Source organism: Mesoplodon bidens (assembly GCF_964165515.1).
Source record: "Mesoplodon bidens genome assembly, chromosome: 1".
Classification (NCBI taxonomy): Eukaryota; Metazoa; Chordata; class Mammalia; order Artiodactyla; family Ziphiidae; genus Mesoplodon; species Mesoplodon bidens.
In genome coordinates, this window is record NC_138176.1 from 185,308,763 (window position 1) to 185,326,641 (window position 17,879).

At 41.9% G+C, this 17,879-nt stretch overlaps 1 protein-coding gene across 1 annotated transcript in view; it reads left to right on the plus strand.

Moving 5' to 3' along the window:
- The window catches only part of FRAS1 (Fraser extracellular matrix complex subunit 1), a 461,640-nt gene that overhangs the window by 234,531 nt on the left and 209,230 nt on the right, over positions 1 to 17,879 (plus strand). Inside the window, exons 16-18 of the mRNA XM_081241677.1 lie at positions 4,954 to 5,094; positions 6,872 to 7,012; positions 8,530 to 8,706. Coding sequence (XP_081097803.1) covers positions 4,954 to 5,094; positions 6,872 to 7,012; positions 8,530 to 8,706 — 459 coding nt within the window. The remainder of the gene's footprint in view (positions 1 to 4,953; positions 5,095 to 6,871; positions 7,013 to 8,529; positions 8,707 to 17,879) is intronic.

Sequence of the window (17,879 nt, forward strand, 5' to 3'; positions counted from 1 at the left end):
ACCTAGGCACTATTTTAATTTTTTTTATCTTCTTGTTTTTATGGGCTCATGTAAAATGGGTATTGTTTTCAGTGAGTATATGTATATGTATGTTTTTCTTAAATGATACCATGTTATAGAGTTCACGTTGTTCTTTTTTCACTCAGCGGTATGTTTTTCAGATTCACCCAGTTGCTATATCATCTAGCCCTTTGTTTCTCACTGCTACATAGTCCTTCCTGGTCTGCATCCCCTACAGCTCTCCCATCTGCTCTCCCAGGGACGGGATCCCTCACTTCCTTCCATCTGCACACCACCACTAGGGAGCACCGGTGAACAACCTCTGACATGTCCTTTGATGAACTGGGTGGGAGGTTCCCTGGGGTGGATGGATAACCTGAGAGCAGAACTGTTGGTTTCTTTTAATTTTAATTTCAATTTATTCTTTAATTGTTGACTCTGCATTTTCTTTATGTGATAAGTAGTGCCAGGTAGCTCACCAGCATCTACCCTCCCAAGCATAAGGGCTCTTTCATCTCTACATCCTGGCCACCATTTGACATTATCAAACTTCAGTTTTTTTTTCTGGTCAGTAGGTATACAGGGACATCCTATTTTAATTTGCATTTTTCTGATTATTAATGAGTTTGAGAATATCTTCAACTCCTGTTGGACTTTTGTGTTTCCTCTTTGATAAATTGCTTTTTGATATGTTTTTCCCATTGTTTCATAGGCCTTGCTACCTTTTTATTGTTGATTTTATGGAATTCCTTGCACCTTATAGATATTAACTCTGTCAGTCATAAATATGCAAACATTTTCCCATTTCGTTACCTTTTAACCTTTAATGTGGTGCCCTTCGTTGAACAGAAATCTCTAATTCATCATTTTTCACTTTAACATTTTGCTTTTGAATTTTTGTTTAAGAAGACACACCCTGCTCAAGTTCACAAAGAAATTATACTGCAATTAATAGAAGAAATTCTATTAATTTCACAGTTTTTTCTTTAGGTAGGTTGTTGATCCATCTGGAGTCCACTTCTGTACATAAGTTTAAGTAGTGGTCCAGTTTGATTTTTTCTCCATTTCATGATCCAGTTTTCCCAGCATCATTTAATGATTCAATCTAACCTTCTCCATTGATCCTTATTGGATATTAAATTTCCATATGGACATAGGTCTGTCTCTGAGCTGTTTGAGTAGTCCAAATTTCTATCACATTGTCTTGCTTTGTTTTGTCCCTTAATTTCTATTGCTTTGCAGTATGTCTCAATGTCTGATTGGGCAAATTCTCCCTTTCTTTCATCTTCATTTTTAAAGTTAACTATTCATGAACTTTCGAGTGTTTATTGAATTACTAATAAAATTCAACTGGAAGTTTTATTAATATTGTATTGAAGTTATAGACTAGTTTGCGGAGAAATGACATCTTCCTAATAATTTTATTTAAATTTACAAATTATACGCCAAGTATTACTTTAGGTGTATCCTAAAACATTCGTTCTGTAATGTTTTTATTGTTGGGCAATTCCAATTTTTAAAAATTTTCTGCAATTCTTTATTTCTGGGAAAATCCACTTGGCTTGTAGATTATTCAGTTCTGTGGATATGTCAGTTCTAGAATAGAAGCTTCAGAAGTTTCTGGAGGGTAGGAGAGAAGAACGCTTTTTAGATTCATTTTTGCTTCTTTGATCCAGCTATGCGTTGAGGGGATGATTTTCTTTTTCTCTGATATGAAGGCCACTGTCTTTGTCCATTTACTGAAGATTATCTTGCCTTACCTGTGTGCTTCTAGAGAGATGCTGAATCCTCTAGGATGCAGGGTGGAACATTTGGCCCCATCAATTGCCATCCTTTTCCTCAAGTTCTTGAAATCTTTTTCAGGAGGTTAGTATGGTGTAGGTGGATTAAGAGAACAGACAGAATAAATCTCAGTAGTTCTCTATTCCTGAAACACTGATTCTCTGATAGTGAGAAGAAGTTTGTTTTGCTTGTTTTTAAAGAATTTAGCCAGTGAGCATGGAATAGATTGAGTCATAGACTTACCTGCAGCTGCATTCACCCTCACCTCCCTTTTCTACTCAGAAAAGGAGGACTTTCTCTGTTCTGTTCAAGTCTAATCTCTCCATCTGTACTTTTGAATGTAACTCCCCTTTTTTCTCCCAGATATGCTTTCAACAATCATCCTACCTCTTCTCTGTTTAAAAACCTTTCCCGGGGTCTATATTTGCTTTGGCCTTTTACAGTATTGGAGAGACAATACATCTCCTTACCCCACCCCACCCCACCCCACCCCACCCCTTTTTTTTTTTTTTTTTTTTTTTTTGCAGTATGCGGGCCTCTCACTGCCGTGGCCTCTCCCGCTGCGTAGCACAGGCTCCAGACGCGCAGGCCCAGCGGCCACGGCCCACGGGCCCAGCCGCTCCGTGGCACGCGGGATCCCCCCAGACCGGGGCACGAACCCGTATCCCCTGCATCGGCAGGCGGACTCCCAACCACTGCGCCACCAGGGAAGCCCCCCCCGCCCTTTTTTTTGATTGGAGTATAATTGCTTTACAATGTTGTGCTAGTTTCTGGTGTACAATGAAGTGAATCAGCTGTATGTATACATATATCCCCTCCCTCTCAGACCTCTCTCCGCCCCTGCCCTCCCACCCATCTAGGTCTTCACAGAGCACGGAGCTGAGCTCCCTGAGCTATACAGCTATCTATTTTACACATGGTAGTGTATTTATGTCAAACCTAATCTCCCAATTCATCCCACCCTCCCTTTCCCATTCTGTGTCCACACGTCTGTTCTCTACATCTCTATTCCTGCCCTGGAAATAGGTTCATCTGTACTATTTTTCTAGTTATTTCCCCTCTATACCCTTGCATTCACAGCCAGGAGCTTTTAAAGGAACAGCTTACAATCATGACCTTCACTTTCATTCTGTCTGATGACTCCACTGAAATGGTTATGGCACAGGTCACTCGTGTCCCAATTTCTAAGTGAAGTGAACCCTCTTCAGTCTTTATTTGTCCTCTCTGTACTGTTAATGTCTTCCTTCTTGAAATTTCTTCCTTTCTTGGATTCTTAGCCACCACACTCCTGTTTTCTCTCCTACCTTTGGATCATTTCTTCTTAGTTACCTTTGCTAGTTTTTTTCTTTTTTCAGTAAATGTTGGCGCTCTCCAGATCCTTGACTACTTCTTTCTTATCCTTCATGCTTTTACTGAATAAATCAACTAATTTCTGATTTCAACAACCCCTATGTGATGACCCCCAAGCCTCTCCCCTGAGTCTCAGAACTCTAAATCAGGCTGTTTATTGGACTGCACGTATCCCAAACTGAGTCTGTCGTAATCCCCCGCTCTCCTTTTTGTGTTCCTTGAGTGGCATCACTCGTCTCCATGCCAGACCCCAGGCAGCCATCTGAGACACTTTCACCTACACAGCTCTCAAATCCATCACCTCATTCACAGCCTTGATTCAGCTCCCAGTCATCTTGTTCTGTGAGCATTGCTATGCTATTCCAGCAAGGCCCCCAACCCTCCTTCCTCACCCCTCCAAACTGTCTCCAAACTAAAGCCAAAGTGATCTTTCTTATACACAAACATAGCCATATTTTTACCTTGTTTAAATCTGTGTAGGGGCCATGGACGTCTTTCATGGGATGAGAATCTAGACTATAGAGTTTGGCATACAGGTTACTATGGCCCTTCCCACTTTTCCAGCCGAATGAACTGCTGTTTCCCAGGATTTCCCAAGCTCTGGGCCTGTACTCGCCTCGCAGCTTTAGCCAGTAGTACATTCCCATCAGCTTGGCATGCTCTGACTCGCTTTCCAAGACAATGCTCAAGGGTCATTTCTTCTATGAATCCTTTCTTAACCTTTCATACCTCCTACCCCACACACATTCTGTTGAAATTTTTATTGTGTCTGTACAGACCAATCTGAGTGATATGTTTAATATTGCTAATATTGCATATGTTTATCTCCCTCTGGTAGACTTAACAAGCCCCTTAAAGCAGAGACCAAGATGATTTGGGTTTTGTGTCTCTACCACCTGGCACAGTACTTGACACAGAGCTTAAGAAATGTTTTGGGGGCTAAATGAATGGATAAGTGAATGAGTAGATCCTGGAAGGTTGTGTGAAGTTCAATGATTTCATCCAAATTTTGTAACATGACCTTGCTTAGTAGAACTCTGAATTCCTGAATTCTCTCTCCAGCCAGGGTTGTCAGATAAAATATAGGGTGAAATATTTGGGACAAACTTAAACTGAAAAAGTATTCATTATTTATCTGGAAATTCAAATTTAACTGAGCATTTTTATTTGCTAAATCTGACAACCCTACCGCCAAGGCTGTTTTGACTTTTTTTAAAAATAAATTTATTTATTTATTTATATTTTAAATTTTTGGCTGCATTGGGTCTTTGTTGCTGCTTGTGGGCTTTCTCTAGTTGCGGCGAGAGGGGGCTACTCTTTGTTGCAGTGTGCAGGCTTCTCATTGCGGTGGCTTCTCTTATTGAAGAGCACAGGCTCTAGGTGCATTGGCTTCAGCAGTTGTGGCTCGTGAGCTCTAGAGCGCAGGCTTAGTAGTTGTGGCGCACAGGCTTAGTTGCTCCGCTGCATGTGGGATCTTCCCAGGCCAGGGCTCGAACTCATGTCCTCTGCGTTGACAGGCGGATTCTCAACAACTGCGCCACCAGGAAAGTCCAGCTGTTTTGACTTTAAATCCCGTATTAAATTGGATACACTGGTAGGTGGGCCTCAGAGTATTTGTTATGCTTAGTTTAATGAATAATTATTTGTTTCTCCTTCAACTGCGAAAACAGAAACGTTGGAATCAAGGAAATAGAACTTAGCTGAGCAGCCAAAGAATGTGATTACTATGTTGATACCAACTATGCACGTTGTAAAGAATAGACTTTCACTTCTCCCTTTGCTCGCTATTGATTTTCTTTGATGGGTTTTCCTCCCACTTAGCTTGTGATCAGTCCTGTAAGAGTTGTGGCCCCAATAGTCCCAGATGTCTTACCTGTGCTGAGAAGACCGTGTTGCATGGTGGGAAATGCATTTCTGAATGTCCTGGTGGGTACTATGCTGATGCCACTGGCAAATGCAAAGGTAAGACATGGGTAATTGTTATTATCGTCATCATCATCATAATCATCATCAGAAAAGTATTTAATACATGTTTGATTATAGATGGTGCTATATGCTGCTCATTTGGAAGTTTGTGTGCATGATGGAAAAATGGCAAGTTAAAAGGAATATCTTTTCCTTATAGAGCCTATGTGTATCTAGTACACATTAGATATCCAGTGATCTCATCATTAGAGATCACTGGATCTTTTTGAAATACCAAGAACATCTTTAAAATCTTTACACAATCCTTGTGTACTTGTAAACCATCACTAACTCAGGTTGTAGGTGTGACAGAATCATTCCATAGATGGCATTTATAAGCACATATATTGGCAACTACAGCACACCACAAAAATAAAATTAAAAAGTAAATCAAGTTTGGTAGATTATAAAGCTGAAGTGTGTACCTATTAAAATTTTGGTTTTATGTGCTATTTATATAGTGTTTCTTTCAGATTTATACAACTTAAACTATGAAACATTCCCATTTGAGATGGGAACTTATTGCTGCCTAGGACACCTTGATTGCCCTTCTTCTCCAAAACAAACACACATATTCTTACTTCCACCTGTTGGCAGGATATTTACACCTGTTCCACACCTTGTCTTATTAACCTCCTGTTTGTTTGCCAACCTCTTTACTTATACAATGTTCATCCCTTTTCCTCAATATCCTGCCCTCAACGGTCTGATCCTGTCCCCACACTCCCCTCTCCCAGCTCCTGACCATGGTCCTCCAGAGCCTTCTTTTTTTTTTTTTTTTTGCGGTACTCGGGCCTCTCACTGTTGTGGCCTCTGTCACCGTGGAGCACAGGCTCTGGACGCGCAGGCTCAGTGACCATGGCTCACGGGCCCAGCCGCTCCGTGGAACGTGGGGTCTTCCCGGACCGGGGCACGAACCCGTGTCCCCTGCACCGGCAGGCAGACTCCCAACGACTGCGCCACCAGGAAAGCCCTCCAGAGCCTTCTTGCAGTATCTCACTCCTGTCCCTTAGGACAGCATGGTACCATCTGCCTCTTGGAGCCAGAGATGTCCCACTGTTACCAACCAGGACAAAACCAGCAGAGACGCATGCCTGACATTGCCATACATAGTGGTCAGATTCTTTAATATAATTCTTACTTAGAATCCTAAAATGTCCAGTTGTAAGTGTCTTAAATGACCATTTAGTCCAACCTCTTGCCATACATATGCCAAGTAAACTAGGCCTGGGGAGACCCAGACTTGGCTAAGGGCATAAGTTAGGGGATAGGCCTGTCAAAATCCCAGTGCTCCCAACATCCAGATCCATGAACTTTCCCCTCTTCCCTATTCACATGGGAGTTTTAGGTTCAGACAGACCTAGGGCTAAATCCCAGCTCTGCTACTAATTAACTTTGTGATCTTGGGTAAATTTTTTAACTCCCCAAGTCCTCGGTTTTCTCATCTGTAAAATGGGGTTAATAATACCTACCTCATAACGTTGCTATGAAGGTTAAAAGTGGCAATATGTATAAAACACTTAATACAAACATAAATAAAGGGTAGCTAATAAATAATTGATAGAACATGGTGAAAGATGGATAAAGGGGCAATGTGGGCAGTTCTGGTGCTATAACCACCTTCGAACACATATATCTCTTGATTTTGTGCAACAGCTGAAGGGGGATTGAGTGATAGATGAGAGGGCCTCCTAGCACATAAGGAGCCTGGCCAAGAAGTAGGCACCCTAGTCACCTCAGTCCCATTGTGTTCCCCTCTTCCTCTATTCCTCAGTTTGTCACAACTCATGTGCCAGCTGCTCAGGACCCTCGGCCTCTCACTGTACAGCCTGCATCTACCCCCAGGCCCTGCGCCAAGGCCACTGTCTGCCCAACTGTGGAGAGGGCTTCTACCCTGACCACGGGATCTGCAAAGGTATCACTGGCATCATCATCATTCTTGAGAGACTTTCCCATCACAAGGACATAGATATAAATTACTTTTCGGGGCAACTTTTCCTCTAGTATATCCTATATGGTTATGTATGTATTATATGCTTTTTTTCATTACCAAGGGATAATCTGAAAAATCACATTTGAATATTTGTGAAGACACTCAAAAGGGTATGATTTTTCTGGCCATTCTTTTTTTTTTTTTTTTTTTTGTGGGGCCTCTCACTGCAGTGGCCTCTCCCGTCGCGGAACACAGGCTCCGGACGCGCAGGCCCAGCGGCCACGGCCCACGGACCCAGCTGCTCCGCAGCATGTGGGACCCACCCCGGACCGGGGCACGAACCCGTGTCCCCTGCATCGGCAGGCGGACTCTCAACCACTGCGCCACCAGGGAAGCCCTTTCTGGACATTCTTGAGAGGAATGTCATTCCCTGTACCGTGGTACATTAAAAGAACCCAACTCTTATTTCCTTCTTTTTCTGTTCTCTGACCGTTGCTAATGTTTTTCTTAGTCTTCATTTTGTTTTTCCCTGAAGAACTTCTTTTTGTTAATGATACTGTTGAGCAAACTGAGAGTTACTAGCAATGCCTCTGGGTTGAGTAAAATGGAAAATCTTCAATAGCTGTTTGCCAAAAAGGCTTTGGGCTCATTGGGAGGACAGTCTCATTTGAGTCTTTTGAAACTAGAACATTGGGAGCAAACACTTTAATTAAGTAAGGTTAACTTATGTTTACTTATACGTAGGGCACCTTGGAAAAGAATGTGAGAATAGTTACAAGAAAAATATTTAAAACAGGGATGCTGCCATAAATATTCCAAAAAAGAAAATTTAGAGAATCTTTTAAAGGACAGTAGAGTTCATTATATCAGAATGTGGGCAGAAGAGATTTCGAGTACTCTCTTTGGCTCTGATTTTCACCAGTAGCCAAGGAAAACCAGAAACTGTGATGGTTTGTCAAATGCTTGCTGCTGCTCTAAAGGGGCCTCTTCCTTGTCTAGAAAAGCAGCCTTTCCTCACATAAATTCTAAGATAAATTTGTTGCCTGGACCCCTCTATAGTGAGTGTTGGATGCCATAATGGACAGCAACACAACTACCATTTTTGCACAAAATACAATAACGGACCTTATATAGGAATGCTTCTTAAAATCTCCCATGAAAACTGAGGCTGTAATGTTAAATCTTCCTCCACTGTATGTGAATCTCTGGAGAACCAAGCCAATATTGTCCAGTTTGCTTTTTTTTTTCCCCCATGATATAGCCCGGCAGCTCTTCCAGGACCTGAGAGATGTGACTAGCTAACATCACCCTCATTTGGCCTCTCACAGATATTGTGTTATTATCACCTTGGGCTTTGTATAGAACATTAGAAAAACAGTTTCCTGAAAAGATGTATCTGCTGCACTTTTCTGAGTGATTTTGACTTAATTAGGGACTCCCCTAGGTTGCAACATCTATCTGATCCTTGGATTTTTCCTGCATTTTATTCCTCTTGGCAGGCTGTCATTCCTCTTGCCTGACTTGTGTGGGTCCAGAGCGCTCTCAGTGCACCCAGTGTAAGAAGCCAGAGGAAGGACTGCACATTGAGCAGCTCTCTGGGGCAAACATCACCTCTGGCCAGTGTCTGTCCCAGTGCAGAGCCCAGTTTTACTTGGAGAACACTGGGCTGTGTGAAGGTAAGTAAGCCTGATTTGAGGAAATGTTAGGTAGCTTCTGGGCTTACCTGTTGAGGGAATCCTGTGAGGTGGGACCAAAGCCAGAAGATCTTGGCTTTCCCATTCCAGTGGCTCCTGGATGCTTGTGGATGGAGCAGAAGACGGACATGCAGAAGAGTGGCCCCCACTGATGTCCTCCTTCCCTTTGTGCATAATAGGTGATCTTAAAGAGCTAGTTGCTTTTACCCCACTGTCCCCAGAGTTACACTCTCAGAAATTCCTGGTGGGAGTTCTTTCAGAGACAGTATGAGTAACCGAGACAGACTCGGAACTCATTGTAGAATTCTGTTTCTTATTGGTACAATTTGCTACTCTTAATATGAATTGGTCTCTTCAGGGCAAAATCTGGACTTCTGTCAAAATTTAGAAGTGATTCCTGCCATTGTTTTGGCATATCATCTACAGAGAATTGATGCCATCCTGAATAATTTGACTCAGAGCTGGGTCATCTATAAGTGGTTGAAGATGAGATGAAGGGGAGATACATATAACTTCTTGGGAGGTAGGGGAGGCCCCCCTCTGCTCCTACAAGAACGTTCCTTGCTATTGGATGAAATTTTTAACTCTCAAGCTACTTGGAAAAAAATTCTACTTATACTTTTCATTGTAAACATATGTTCATTAAAGAAAATTTTGAATGTAGAAAAAAGTAAAAAAGTAGTCTGCCCACCATCTACCAGCTAAACCCAGTTGCCTTTACTATTTTGCTATAATATATCTGAGTCTTTTTTCCTGTCCGCTTTGAGTTTTTATTTTTGCAACGTAACTGTAAGCATACTGCAGACTCAATTTTGTATTACAAGCTTAAAACTTAAAGTGGCTTCAATTTTACATTGGAATGTACTCCCACGTGGACATGCTGGATTTCAAGGTTAAGTTAAAAGATTTTGGACACAGTGAGTTATACTGCATAGTAGAAATATGCAGAATTGGAATACAGAGACCCCAGACCAGACACTTCAGCTGTTTGAGCCTTTGCATCCACAGCATTAGAATAGGGATAATTATCTTTCACACAAGGTTGTTTTTTTTTTTTTTTTTTTTTTTTTTTGCGGTACGCAGGCCTCTCACTGTTGTGGCCTCTCCCGTTGCGGAGCGCAGGCTTCAGACGCGCAGGCTCAGCGGCCATGGCTCACGGGCCCAGCCGCTCCGCGGCATGTGGGATCCTCCCGGACCAGGGCACGAACCCGCATCCCCTGCATCGGCAGGCGGACTCTCAACCACTGCGCCACCAGGGAAACCCTCACACAAGCTTTTTGCCAGGATCTAAGGAGGTGCAGAGTGTGAAAGTTCTTGGTAAATTGTAAAGCCCCCATGATCACTTGGTATAAATTTCGGCCCATATACTCAGGTGTTCACGAACATTATAAGGGTTACCTGCTGCTCCCTGGGATGCACCAGGCTCCAGGGGTTTTACATGGTGTCTAAAATTCGGGGAGGGTCTCTAGTCCCCAGACATGCTGGTTTCCACCCATATATGCACTGCCCAAACTTTCCATGGTCCCTTAAACTCTTGTGGCTCTGTTTCCACAGCCACTTACAAAATATGGGAATCTTTGTCACTAAGAGTCCCAATGCCTTCCCAAAGCACATACCACAACAGCCTTCCCTTCTGATCCTAGGACAAATAAAGAAGAAATCTTCCCAGGTTACTCAGAGTGGTTAACCTCTGCCTATGGTTTTGATTGCTTTCTTAAAAATGAAAAATAGGGAATTTAGCGAGGGATCAGAAAAGAGAAACAAAAATAATGAATAATTTAAAAGTTAAATTGTTGGGCTTCCCTGGTGGCGCAGTGGTTGAGAGTCCGCCTGCCGATGCAGGGGACGCGGGTTCGTGCCCCAGTCTGGGAAGATCCCACGTGCCGCAGAGCGGCTGGGCCCGTGAGCCATGGCCACTGAGCCTGCGCGTCTGGAGCCTGTGCTCCGCAATGGGAGAGGCCACAACAGTGAGAGGCCCACGTACCGCAAAAAGAAAAAAAAGTTAAATTGTTAATATAAATTAGAGTAACCAGGGTTATTCAGCCAGAAAATAATATTCCTGTTGATTTGGTGCACACCATGATGCAGACACTGTGAGAAGTGCCCTATTTGTTTTTTTTTTTTTTCCACTAGGTCCTGATACCAGCCTTATGGGGTCAGTGAACAAACTTAGGTTAGATGAAGTTAAGGCTGTAACTTGCTCAGTGTCATGTAGCCAGTACAGAGTAGAGTCCAGTGGGAACCTGAGTCAGCCAGGCTCCAGCAGCCATCCACTACACCAGCACGCTACTATAATATGGTCGCTGAAGGGGCAAAAGCACAACATTGCAGTGCTGTAGGATTGAGACGTCTTAAATTTCAGAAAGCATCCTTGACCAAGGGGAATGTTCTGGGAATCCCTTTTACAGACACCTTTTTAAAAAGATTAGAATCTAATCCCTCTAGAATGATTTAATTATGGTCCCCTGTGAAAGGGCTAGATTGACCTCTTGAGGACCTTGTAGCCCCGAGATTTTATGCTAATTCACACACTATTGTTAGGTATCACACATATAGCTCTCCACTCACATTTACTACCAAATCCCATGCAATCTCTGCTAGGGAGATTGTTGTACTCAGTTTATTAGTGATGAGAATGTGGTAGAAAGAGGTTAATTGAGTTGCCCAAGATTCCACTGGGAAGCTGAGTACAACCACCAATTGTTACCAACCTTACCTAAGTATTAAGTGTGTTGATTGATGTATTTCCTGTCACTCGTCCCGTATCTCTGGCTACCTTTCTGCCTTCCCACAATCTGTTCCATTTTCAATTCTGCCGAAGCCTCGTCTCAGAACTCAGGCCTGGGAGCCCTGTGAGAATGCATTGGGCACGCCTTCTCACACACACGAGAAATACCCTCTCCTCTTTAAGGAACGTTTTAAAAGGTTGGAGTTTTTGTGTGTGCCACTGAGAGTTGATTTTTACAGACCTTTTCATCTCAAGTGCTTTTCTATAAAGAAGAAACAAACCAACTGTTTTCTGGAACTCTCCCTCTTCCTTTCTTTGAGACTGCAGCACAGAGGGACTAGAATATTGCCGCGGCTAATGAAAGTGAGAGGCAGATGCATTACAGGAAGAAGCAATTTACTTTAGAATCTGAAAATTGTCAGAAGTTATTATAAAAGTTTCTACTCTGAGCTACATGACAAACCCAGGAATTATCTAGTGGAAGATGAAGCAAATTTACTCAAGATATTTGACTAAGATTCAAGTCTGTGATTGAAGGATGAAAAAATATAAAATTAACAAACAGTGACCAGAGAGAATATTGTTTATTATTAGCTGGAGAACAGTCTGTCTTTATTCATTCCTTCTACAAATGTTTCCTGAGCATCCCCTGGGTGCCAGGCATTTTCTAGGGACTTGGGGTGCCCTCGTGAATGAGTCAGATGAAATCCCTGCTCTCATGGAATTTGTATTCTAGTGAGAGAAACAGAAAATAATAAATGAATAAGAACAGCAGCAACGAAACCCACAACATACACTTGGCTAGTGGTCTGTACTATGAAATCCACATCAGGGAGATGGGGAAGACAGAGGGGTGGGCTGAGGTAGGCTCCAAAACAGAAGCACTTTGGTGGGATGGGGACAGAAACCTGCGTGTGTTTTTCCTGTGTTTTTTGCTCACTCTTAGAAATGAACTTGGGTACTTCAGAAGATGGAGCTTTGACTTTATGCTTCTTTTATACACAGCCTCTGTGTTTTCAAAGTGTAGCTAGAATTGCTGGTACGAAATAAAATCTGTTACTAATTGTAGAAGATAATTTGGAGGTGTTTTCAGTAGTCCTCCAAAATTGTACATGTTTAAATATTAATCTTGAGTATTAGCTACAAGAAGGACTTTCAGTAATTTCATCCAGAGTTCATCTCACCTGTTTAACTGATTACTCACTAGCATTGACAGATTCTAGTTTCTAAAACAAACAAAAACCCCAAGAGACACCTGTCAGTACCCTTGCACAAATAAAACAAAACAAATTAATAAAAACCAGGCCTTCCAAAACAAGATCAAGGACCATCCCTTACTTTTTCATTCATCTTCCCCACTAAGTTTCCATGCCTCTGGGAGCTGATGTGAGTCTAAATGAGGTCTCCAGGGTAGAGCTGGATAGGGACCCCTACGTTGCCCAACTCAGGGGCACTATTCTCATGGTAATTTATGTGACTGGTGACTTCTGGAGTCATTTAGTGACTGGGCAGCCCAGGGTGGATGGACAGGAGGAAGGACCTGGGACTCCTGTCACTGGGAGGCCTCTCCTCTCTCCTATGGGTATTCTTAAGATCAGATCAGATTGCTCAACTCAGTCTCAGGTTCTCCTTTTAAAAAATCCTGTATTTTTATTTGCTAAATCTGGGTAACCTAGTAACAGATGTTTTTGGGTTTTTTGTCTATATTTTTTAAGTTTCTGTAATATGTAAAATGCATGCAATGTGGAGAAATAAAAATTAGTATTTCTTAGAAGTTTATATAATTGAGAGATTATATAAAAGAGTGAGATTATATAAAAGAGCAGAAGTTCTCCTTCCACTCTTGCTGAAGATTTTTTTTTTTTTTTCATTTAAGGGATTCAACTATTTTGAAGACCCAGTTTTTGGTTGAGGTCTCTCTGTAGAGCAAAACTTCTCATAGGAAACTCCTGAGAATCTTGTTAAAATGTGGATTCAGATTTCGTAGGTCTGGGGTGGGGTCTGAGCTTCCGCGTTTATAACATGTCCCAGGTGAGGCTGATACTCCTGGTCCAGAGACCATAGTTTGAGTAAGCAAAGCCTCTAATTAAAGAAGGATAACTACACTACTTTATCATATCACTGGTGTAACTTCTTTCTAACGATAGCAGTTTTAAAGAAATCCTAATTTTTACTTCTCATTGCATGCATTTTACATATTACAGAAATGTAAAAAATATAGACAAAAAAACCAAAAACATCTATTACTAGGTTACTCAGATTTAGCAAATACAAATACAGGATTTTTTAAAAATCTAATGTGAAATTCAATGCTAAAAATTTTGAAAGCCTCCATCAAATTACTTTAAAGGAAAAGATTGATTGCCAAAATCAGCCCAAGAAGACATAGAGAGCCTGAGTAAATCAAAAGTCATACATAAAATGGAAAAGGTTGACAAAGAACTTCCTCAGAAAGAGGACTAAGCTTAGACAGTTTAATGTGTGAGTTATTTAAACCATCTAAAACCCAAATAAATAAATCTTATAAGATTGTAAAATCCCAGAGCATAGAAAAAGCTAGTATATTTTAGAATACACTTATTTTTTGGTCCAGCATAACACTAATGCCAAAATTAGAGCATTTGAAAGAAAAAACTATAGATTCTAGATAAAATTCCTTTAAAAAGATCAAATTGAATTCAGAACTATGTTAAAAGTTTTAATGCTTATATAAGGTTATTTTAGTACTGTATAGATCAGCTCATATTGAGATACCTATTAGATAATTTATCATGCCAAAATGTCAAAGGAGAAAATATATGATCACGGTTATTTGCTGAAAATCTAACTAGATCCATAATTGATTCTTTTGTTTTTTTGTTTTTTTGTGGTACACGGGCCTCTCACTGTTGTGGCCTCGCCCGTTGCGGAGCACAGTCTCTGGATGCGCAGGCTCAGCGGCCATGGCTCACGGGCCCAGCCGCTCCGCGGCATGTGGGATCTTCCCAGACTGGGGCACGAACCTGCATCGGCAGGCCGACTCTCAACCATTGCGCCACCAGGAAAGCCCGATTCTTTTTCTAAAATCATGATCTATTCTTCATATACGGAAAAGCCTCTTAGTAGATCAGGAAGATGATTATATAAAAAATATAGGATTAGGAAGTAAAAATATTTAGCACATAAAAATTGAAATGTTTAGTATGCCCAAGTATTACCTGAGATATTCTAAAATATTTTTCACTCTTTATCTGAAATTCAAATTTAACTAGGTGTCCTTTATTTTATCTGTAAATCCTACCTATAAGCCTTCTATCTTCTATCTTTTAAACTTTTGATATAGATTCTTAGTTATTTACACACACACCCACACACATATATATATATCACTTTATTGTTTATAAAATTATATACAACCAAGAATTTGATTGGAAATCATGTGTGTTTATATTTACTCCTATTTTATAGATGAAGAAAGTGAGGCTTAGAATGAACCAACCTAAATAATAGCTTAACAGTGGGGGATCCTGGGCTCTAATAGAGGACATGGTTGCTTAGGAAATATTTCCTTCTTTCCAAACCTAGATCCTTTGTTCTTCATTTTGCCCTAGAGCTTTACAATTTGATTTCAGGCCAGGCCATCTCAATTAATGGTCCAGCTCAGTCACCATGTCAACAACTTGGCAGTGGTGGAGCAGCATGGGATATGAACATAGTTGGTTTGATTGGACTACCCACATAATTGCCCCAATTCTGTGGCAAATTAATGATGGATTTTTTTCAATTCCCATACAGTTCAGCAAGAGGGTTCAAGATAATATAATTTTGAGGAAATTACAAGTTTTATTTTAAAAATGAACTCTGGGGACTTCCCTGGTGGTCCAGTGGTTAAGTCTCCAAACTCCCAATACAGGGGGCCTGGGTTTGATTCCTGGTCAGGCAATGAGATCCCGTATGCCGCAACTAAAAAGAAAAATCCTGCATGCCACTACTAAGACCCGGCACAGCCAAATAAATAAGTGTTTAATAAAAAAATTAAAATGAACTCTGTAGTACAATAATGAATTTTACCTACATATCTTCTAATGTATTATGTCAGTAGAAACACTGTGCTTCAAAAAAGAATGCAGAGATAATAAACATCGCAGTGGGCTTCCCTGGTGGCGCAGTGGTTGAGAGTCCGCCTGCCGATGCAGGGGACACGGGTTCATGCCCCGGTCCGGGAAGATCCCACATGCCGCGGAGCAGCTAGGACCGTGAGCCATGGCCGCTGAGCCTGTGTGTCCAGAGCCTGTGCTCCGCAACGGGAGAAGCCACAACAGTGAGAGGCCCGCGTATGGCAAAAAAAAAAAAAAAAAAAGAATAAACATCGCAGTGGCCCCCATCCCTGCATTGCTGGCTTTTCATTAAATTTAGAATGATCACAGAGCTTTGGTCAGGGAAACATCAGGGAAATTTTAGCAACTAAATTTTTCCAAGCCTTCGTTTTCAGTCTTGAAGATAGTATTGCCTCCTTAGACGGATCTTACTGCATGGGGCAAAATTGCACAAAATCAATACAGGTTTGGTATCCATTTTTTTTTTCTAGTTTTATTGAGATATAATTGACATATAACACTGTATTAGCTTAAGCTGTACAACATTATGATTTGATACATGTTTATGTTGCAAAATGATCACCACAGTAGGTTTAGTTGACATCTATCACCTCACATAGTTGCAATTTTTTTTCTTGTGACGAGAACTTTTTTTTTTTTTTTTTTGTGGTACGCGGGCCTCTCACTGTTGTGGCCTCTCCCATTGCGGAACACAGGCTCCGGACGCGCAGGCTTAGCGGCCATGGCTCACGGGCCCAGCTTCTCTGCGGCATGTGGGATCTTCCCGGACCGGGTCACGAACCCGTGTCCCCTGCATTGGCAGGCGGACTCTCAACCACTGTGCCACCAGGGAAGCCCGTGATGAGAACTTTTAAGATTTACTGTCAGCAACTTTCAAAAACACAATACAGTATTGTTAACTATAGTTACCGTGCTGTACATTAGATTCCCCAGAACTTATTTATCTTATAACTGGAAGTTTGTACCTTTTGACCACCTTCACTCATTTCCCCTCCCCCCAGCCTTCCCTGCCCCCCAACAATGACCAGTCTGTTGTCTGAACCTTATCCTTCAGCCGAGCTCTAGCTCTTGTTTGTGTCTTAAATTTTGTGATTGTCCAAGTCACTCTCTTTGTCCTCAGTGGCACCCCGTAGGTGAGGGTGTGCAAAGCCCTGTCCCTGTCTCAAAAGGGAGGATCTCAGTCAGCACCTAGATGCTGTCTGATTGGATCTGGACCCTTCTGCAACGGCTTCTAAAGTGTGCAAGTGAACCTCTTTCAGAGAAAGTCTGGGAGGTGGGTTTTCTCTCCACTCCCTCTGCACTGAGCCCCGAGGACATGGGTAGCCAGTTAAGAACTGTTCCTCTGTTTGCTACAGTCCTACTGAATCCACGTACTCAAGCCCTGCTGATCACCAGAGTCAGGCCATCAAGGGGTGTGTCCTCTGGGTAGCAGCCACAAAAGCCAGCCCACTGGAAGTGCACACAGGCTCTTTCCAGGAAGAAAGAGTGACCTGGAGCCGGGCAGAGGGAGGGCCTGACCTCACGCCCAGGTCTCAGAAGAGGATTGCAGGCACTCAGCCTCTATGTGTGTGTTAAAGTAGAAGCCTGGCCCTCAGGCTGCAGCTTTTAATGTATGCAAATACGTCTCTTTCAGGAAAAGACTGGGAGATGGGCATTTCTGACTGATGCCTCTGCCCTGAGCCCTGGGGGGACAACCACCACAAATCCTAGGGAGCTTGTGAAGAACTGTTTCTTTGTATGCTCTAGTCTTAGAGGTTTTCTGGATTCAAGCCCTTTTGGCTTTCAGAGTTAGAGTTTTGGGGTCCCATTTCTCAGATGGAAGTCTTAAAGTTGGGGTGCTAGATGTTAGTTCTAAACCCTTAACTCCTCAGGGAGAAGCTGGGTGTTGTGAGTTCCCTCCTGATTGTATGTCTCTGCCTTCCTACCCGTTTTGATGTGGGTTTTTGTTTTTTTCTTTCCCCTCATTCATCTAATGTGTAGGAGTTGCTCAGCTAGTTTCTGGATTTCTTTTAGAGGGAATTGTTCTGTGTGTAGCTGTAGATTTGGTATGACCATGGGAAGAAGTGAATTCAGCAGCCTCCTATGTTGCCATCTTGGACCAGAATGCCCATTTCTTTTTTTTTAAATAAGAAAATCCATTGATTACTTTGATTAATTAATTAACTTGCTTTGGGTGAATGGGAAAAAGTAAAGTACATTGTGGTATTTTGATCTATGTAGTTCTTAAGATTCACCAAAGGCCTTAAGGCACAGACCTTTAATTAAAGAAATAAATGGGGAGGGGTCGGCATGCTCTGTTTAAGAGTATGTTACTATTTATGAAGTTGGGA